Source organism: Oncorhynchus mykiss, chromosome 12 (assembly GCF_057628025.1).
Source record: "Oncorhynchus mykiss isolate SJ-2025 chromosome 12, ASM5762802v1, whole genome shotgun sequence".
NCBI classification, from domain to species: domain Eukaryota; kingdom Metazoa; phylum Chordata; class Actinopteri; order Salmoniformes; family Salmonidae; genus Oncorhynchus; species Oncorhynchus mykiss.
In genome coordinates, this window is record NC_143033.1 from 81,890,725 (window position 1) to 81,897,867 (window position 7,143).

At 43.6% G+C, this 7,143-nt stretch overlaps 1 protein-coding gene across 2 annotated transcripts; it reads left to right on the forward strand.

Annotated features, from left to right (window-relative positions):
- The first annotated feature begins 1,062 nt into the window (after positions 1-1,062).
- ddx5 (DEAD (Asp-Glu-Ala-Asp) box helicase 5) lies at positions 1,063-6,486 on the forward strand. 2 transcript variants are annotated; one of them, XM_021625376.3, is made up of 13 exons: positions 1,063-1,199; positions 1,957-2,128; positions 2,296-2,392; positions 2,512-2,645; positions 2,759-2,824; positions 2,909-3,050; positions 3,127-3,287; positions 3,373-3,545; positions 3,652-3,762; positions 3,845-3,906; positions 3,979-4,038; positions 5,290-5,521; positions 5,736-6,486. In XM_021625376.3, the coding sequence occupies exons 1-13, from the start codon at positions 1,159-1,161 to the stop codon at positions 5,761-5,763; spliced, it is 1,479 nt and encodes a 492-aa protein (XP_021481051.1). In that variant the 5' UTR covers positions 1,063-1,158; the 3' UTR covers positions 5,764-6,486. The 2 variants fall into 2 exon arrangements, with proteins under 2 accessions (XP_021481051.1, XP_021481050.1); XM_021625375.3 differs by having other exon boundaries at positions 5,290-5,508.
- The last annotated feature ends 657 nt before the right edge of the window (positions 6,487-7,143 follow it).

Genomic DNA, 7,143 nt, shown 5'->3' on the forward strand with positions numbered 1-7,143 from the left:
GGGACTTTTTACTGTAAATCAACATTTTCACATTACAGAGTAGCTTTTCCAATTAAAAAAAAAAACCTTAGCAGTCTATTATTCATTAAAAACATGACATTATTAAGTGGCTTTAGGTCTACCATCTTTTACGCTAAAGTAATCAGCGGAATTCTAATTTTAGGGAGATTTTCCTGCAAATCAACTGCACTAGTTTGAGACTGCCGTCTAGCCATATTTTTTTTTCACTGGATGTGCTTTCTTTGAGCTCTGACGTCACTTATGGTAAAAGGATCAACCGGATCACAACTGTTTCTTTTTTTTTGTACATATGCTTTCGCCAACAGGTTCCATTAAATAATCCCAAGTGATACACCCAGAGAGCTATGTCTAAATATATCGCTCTGATACACCTAAGAGCGAGAATTTGTTTATTTGTCAAACTGCAGTCAAGCATCATGTCACCAGAATTAGACCCTCAATATTTATTGGAAAGGAGCATCAAGATCACCGTGCACTTTTACCAACCGGTGAAGTTCATAATAATTAATTTCATATGTAGCCCAATAAACTGAATGGTTTCCCGAGTCATACCATATCGTCGCGTGAATTTCTCACATAAATAATTGTACGGACACACCGTCGGCATTTATATCACAGCTGTTAATACGGTATGAATTTACTCGTGTAAAACTGGATGGAAACGTGGTTATTGTGATACAGCTGATAAAATGTGATAAATTGACAATACAAAATACCTAGCTAAATGCCATAAGTTGTGCACAATAGCATTCTGTCGTATTAGAGATTCAATTTGGAATAGCATTTGTTTCAACAAAAAAAAAATTATAATGGATTTTCATATGGGATACATATACGTTATCTATAAGGCGCCTTTAACATCCATTTCACACCATTTTCAAAACATAGACGCAAAATATGCACGTTTTCCTTCCAAATAGCTTTGAATGTGACGTTACGCAATGTGCTGCGGTGTAGTCAGTTCACGGCGGATTAATACTTCACTCAGACCGAGCGTGACACTTCCTCATGCAATAAAACCCGAATCTCTTTTTTGAGTTCACCGGCATTTCAGCATCATCACGGCAGTTCGGGTTTGATATCGGATTTTCAGGCGTAGTTTATTTATCGTTTTTATTTATACACTTTGTTTACAAGATGCCTGGATTTTCTGACAGAGATCGTGGTAGAGATAGAGGGTAAGTGTATGAATGAAATAATTTTTGGCGAATTTAACACCTCGTGTTTTCTCGCTAGAAATGGCTGACATGACGCACAGTAGCTACCTACATATATATTTTTTTCCCTTAAGAGTGTCGTAGTTTCCATTTTAAAAAGTTAATATCGACATGTTGTTGCTTTGAAGTTCACCGGCATATTCAGAATCAGAAGGGACAAACGTTTTTAAAGGCCTCGTTTCGTTATGAAACTAGCAGGAGGCCTGACCTGAATCCGAAAATTCTTAGATGGAGGCCTGTTTTATTAAAATACGAACCAGTTAGTCAGCTGTTGTGTTTTTCTAATTTACGTTATCACATTTTCATAACGTTAATCTTAACATTAATATTGTGCCTCTTCATACAGCATGTGTCCGATAACCGGCAAGCTAGCCGACTAAATGTACTTGTACGCCATGTGGCATCATTGCATGCGGATACAAAATGCCGGCCGGTTTTTTTCCACCCATTGTTCCTCTGCTGGATATACTTAAGATGGCTGTTTTAACGTGACGCAGAGTCCAATAAGTCAAGCATTTCTTCTAATTTGTATAACTTAAATCGCTGTCAGTACCTTCTGCATTGTATTGAAGTTGGTAATGTGTACGATGACGATTTTCTGTTAAATCTAAAATGTAAATTTCTTTGCTTGGCTTTTATTCAGGCGAGTAGATCCACTGGTAACCTATCTCTTTTACATTGGTTGGCATGACTAACATTACACCATTCACTTCCCCAGATATGGCAGTGGACCACCTCGTTTTGGGGGTGGTGGAAGAGGTGGTGGCGGTGGGGGGAAGTTTGGTAATCCCGGTGATCGACTGCGCAAGAAGCACTGGAACCTTGACGAACTCTCTAAATTTGAAAAGAACTTTTACCAAGAGCACCCAGATGTTACTCGGAGATCTCCGGTATGTATTCAAGTGGTCAACATCCAGATGCAGCTGATTTACATTAAATGTTAGGTAATGGCTACTGGCATGTGTTCTTGCACATGTTCCTGTTTTCCAATGGCCATTTGCTGTAGTTGTCTTTTGCATTGCCATGCCAATTGATCTGAGTCCATGTTACATTGCAGCAAGAGGTTGCACAGTACAGAAGTACTAAAGCGGTTACTGTGAAGGGGAGGGACTGCCCTAATCCAATTATGAAGTTCCATGAAGCCAGTTTTCCAAGTAGGCACATCCATTAATATCTGACACATTCAGTTGATATATTTATTTCTGATCAAAACTCGTCTTCAATCTGGGCTAGTTTTCATGTACCCCCCCCCCCCCCCCACACTTTTGCACAGCCTACGTGATGGATGTCATTAACAAAGCAGGCTGGTCAGAACCAACACCGATCCAAGCACAGGGTTGGCCACTGGCTTTGAGTGGCAAGGACATGGTTGGTATTGCACAGACGGGCTCTGGGAAAACTCTCTCGGTAAGTGTTGAGAATATTATCATTGACTATTCCAACAACTTAGAATTGCTCATAAAAATAAGAGGACTGATGGTCCTTTTTACTGTAATGCAATGTCATTATTTCTCCTGCAGTACTTGTTGCCAGCAATCGTGCACATTAATCACCAGCCTTTCCTGGAACGTGGAGATGGCCCTATTGTAAGTACCCATGGTTATTCAAAGACTTGTATCTAACCTCTCATCCACCCACCATGGGTTTATGATATTCAACCTTTCTTTCAGTGCTTAGTGCTTGCCCCGACCCGTGAGCTGGCTCAGCAGGTCCAGCAGGTGGCAGCAGAGTATGGCAGAGCTTCTCGCCTGAAGTCTGTCTGTGTTTATGGGGGTGCGCCCAAAGGGCCACAGCTCCGTGACCTGGATAGAGGTAAGTTCCACAACTGCTCTATGCATTTGGCTGATTTGAATCTATGGAATTTGGTGCTCATGATTGTTTATTATAGGTGTGGAGATTTGCATTGCCACACCTGGCAGGCTTATTGACTTCCTGGAGGCAGGAAAGACCAACATGCGCAGATGCACTTACCTGGTACTGGATGAGGCTGACCGAATGCTCGACATGGGTTTCGAACCACAAATCCGAAAAATTGTGGACCAAATCAGAGTGAGTTCTGTTGTGATGTCTTAGTCTACTGATCTCACTTGGGGACAGTTATCAAGGGAAATTCTGACATGTTCCTTCTCTCCAGCCTGACCGACAGACGCTGATGTGGAGTGCCACTTGGCCCAAAGAGGTGCGCCAGCTGGCAGAGGACTTCCTGAAGGACTACGTCCAGATCAATGTGGGAGCTCTGCAGCTGAGTGCCAACCACAACATCTTGCAGATCGTGGATGTTTGCAATGATGGCGAGAAAGAAGACAAGTGAGTCCTGTCTGACCTGTCATTTCTGTATATGTAATGGGTGGAAAATAAAACTTAGACACTTGTTTTGACAAGTCACTAATTGAATTCTTCCCTGCCTTTCCAGACTCCTCCGCCTTCTAGAAGAGATCATGAGTGAGAAGGAGAACAAAACCATAATCTTTACAGAGACCAAGAGGAGATGTGATGAGATCACTAGGAGGATGAGGCGGGATGGGTAAGTGGCATCAATACTTAGTTCTTTAAACTCAGGGTAATCATTTGTTTCTCTGGACTCAATTGACACTTGCTCCTTTTAGTTGGCCAGCAATGGGCATCCATGGAGACAAGAGCCAGCAGGAGAGGGACTGGGTGCTCAATGGTGAGTTTATCACAAGAACCATTTGTGACACGCCCTTTTATGGCTAGCTATCAATTTCTTTTCCTTTTTCAGAGTTCAAGTTTGGAAAGGCGCCAATTCTCATTGCCACAGACGTCGCCTCCAGGGGTCTAGGTTAGTTTCATTCTGTCCTTGGTCCCTTGTACCAACTTTTTTTCTGAAAGAAAGTGTTTCTTTCTGTAACTCTTCTGCCTTCTGAGTTTCTCCCCTATCTGAAGGAGTGGTCTTTTGAGGCAGGGCCTTGGCATGACACGCCCAGGTCTCCAGAGGGGGAAGGAGGACTCTTGGAGGTGTCCTGACTGGGACATCACCCAGTCACATACAGAGGTGGCGGGGCCCGAGTGCTGAATATCACGCTGGGCTGCCCAAATGGGGGCCTAAATGAGGGTTAGCTGCCGCACCCCTGTAAATGCAGCTGTTCTCTGGCATCGGTTTGGACTGCTTCACACCCAAGCTCATGGCTCCACCAGGCTCTGCTGTTTCCATGTCTTGCATGTCGGTTTGGGCATTGTATTGCAAGTCATCGAATTCTGGAAGGTGTCGCTTTTCTCAAAGCATGTGTGACAAATGTGGCAGTTTCCTAAACTTCTGTTTTGAGACCAGTTGTAAGTCCCATTACACGTTCACCTCTGTAATGATATGGCTACTGGCGCTTAGTGTCAGTGGGTCATGTCAGTTGGCTGGGGACAAAATCCAAGCTCGCACTCCTCCCTCACCTGTGTTTCAAGTCATGTCGAGACCTGCCAACGAGAGACATTTGATCACGTGAACACTGGTTCTGGGAATATCTTGCCTTGAGACTGGGGGTACTTTTGTTATGGGTCACAGGAGTAAGTGGCTCCATTTTTAGCTTTCCCCAATTGTTTATGGTCTTGGCAAGACGTTGCCTTTATAGCGAGCTTCTTATGAGTGTGTGGGAAGAAGGGGCCTTCATTATCACCATAAGGCCCTAGTTTTGGCACATGAAGAGGCAACAGGGCGCATAGTGGCCTTACTGTGTAGAAGCACCCTGCAGTCACTTGACATTGTGTGGGGAGTTTTCTGCAATGGGAATGGACTAGTGAATGCATACTCCTTTATGGTAAGACTTCTGATCCTTTTTGGGGGGAGGGGGCTGTTGAGAATTGAGGGGTTATCTGGATTGGAAGCATTTGGAGTGTGCATCGTTTCTCTCTTCCCACCGTAGTATCCCCATGGATTTAGTCTTTCTGGAGTTATCTAATACTATTCTTTACAGCCTAGTGGAAAAACCAGCTACATCCAGTGACTGGTTGTACTAACTTTGCTCTTTTGGTCTGGCTGTTGTGGTGTGCATCTTTGTGCGCTCCTTTTTGTTTTTTTGCCACACTGCAACACATCCTACAGATGTTGAAGATGTGAAATTTGTCATCAACTTTGACTACCCCAACAACTCTGAGGACTATATTCACCGCATCGGCAGAACTGCCCGGAGCCAAAAGACTGGCACAGCCTACACCTTCTTCACCCCCAACAACATGAGGCAGGCCAGTGACCTCGTTGCTGTGCTCCGTGAGGCCAACCAGGCCATCAACCCTAAACTCCTCCAGATGGCGGACAGAGGAGGTAAATCTAATTGGTGAGATACAGGAACTGTGGTTCAGCTGCAGCCATTTTTTTTCCCCCCTTTTTTTGTTGACGTGGATGGGTTTGGCACAGTCAAAGCTATGGGATCTTGATTCATTTTTGTTAGCCATTTATTTACCCCCTACAGTGTTTTCCCATGTACCCATTTCATATCACTCGAACTAGCATGAAAGCCCAGTCTAATTTGTTCTTGTTTTTCCTTTCAGGTCATTCAAGGGGAGGCAGAGGTGGTAGTGGATTTAGGGATGACCGCCGGGACAGGTACTCCTCTGGGGGCAGGCGTGACTTCAGTAGCTTTAGGGACAGGGAAAACGATAGAGGTTTTGACAGTGGACCAAAGAAAGTCTTTGGCACAAATTCACAGAGCGGAGGTTATGGGGCAAGTGGCTTTGACAAAAGCGGCAATGGTTTTGGCGGCGGCTACGGCACCAACGGCCAGTCAAACTATGGTGCCAGCCAGGCCGGGGTGTTCCCAACACAGAACTTCCAGGCCCCACAGTTTAGTGCCAACCAAGGTGGTGCACAGAGTGGCATGAGCCATCAACAGTTCCCCTTCACACAGCAACAAGCACCACAGCCCATGGTGCCTTACCCAATGCCCCCTCAATTCCCACAGTAAACATGAAAGTAAAGATGGTAAATTATTGCTTTTTGTCTTGTTTAGTCCTACACTCTATCCAAAATTGTACTGTTTAATTTTTTACACCAGGTTTCAACCAATTTTTGAACCTCTAAAGTCCCTGTGGCGGGGTGGTCCTGCAGCGCAGCAATAGCGATGGCGCACAATTTTGCTTTCTTTTACTTATTTAATTTGTTACATTCCTCAGTAACGTTTAGTCTTTTGTACTAGTTATTGCAGATGTATTGTTTTGTCCCACCTGTACCATTTAAAGTGATGTCAAGATCTTAACTGGGAGGCACTGCATGGCCTTTCGCAATAAAAACCAAAAATACCTATCTTGTCTTATTCTTTACACCATTACATGAGTTTCAGAAAATGCTTAAGTCTGTTCCACTTTGCCTCAATAGGTAAATGGATTAATTCTCAGGTGCAGTATGGAATGACTATTTTGTCTAGAGGGATATATGATCATGGTCAATTGCTTAAATTAGTCAATGCTCACGGTTGACTATTACACTTGACTATGTAGCACTTATGTTGAGGCTTGCAGTTATGCAACATCGGTGTACTTGGATTTAAAGACTTCATCCAGAGATTTAAAAAAAAAAAAATTTCAAGGCGTTCTGGGTATTCTCATTGGCCTCATGATAGAACACCCCTTGTGCTATTGTGACTTTGTCAGTTTGATGTGCCTTTTATGTAAATAAAGTGTGAATCAAAGCTTAAACAACCTCTGCCCTTAGTGGCAGGTTGCAGACAGTACCCAGTTCAATTTCCCTCATTTACCAGATGGCTAACACTGCGCAAGGATGTCTGCAGATACCCATTTTGTTGTGCTCGATATGCTGAGGCAAATATGCACATTGTAAAATGTCACCCATCGGTCTTGCGTCTGCTTTCCAATTCTAGGAAAGGCTCTGACCTGGCTGATTTCATTAACATTTAGTTCGGCTTCATGGTTTCTTCCACTTAGTAGTGCGGTGTATATAATA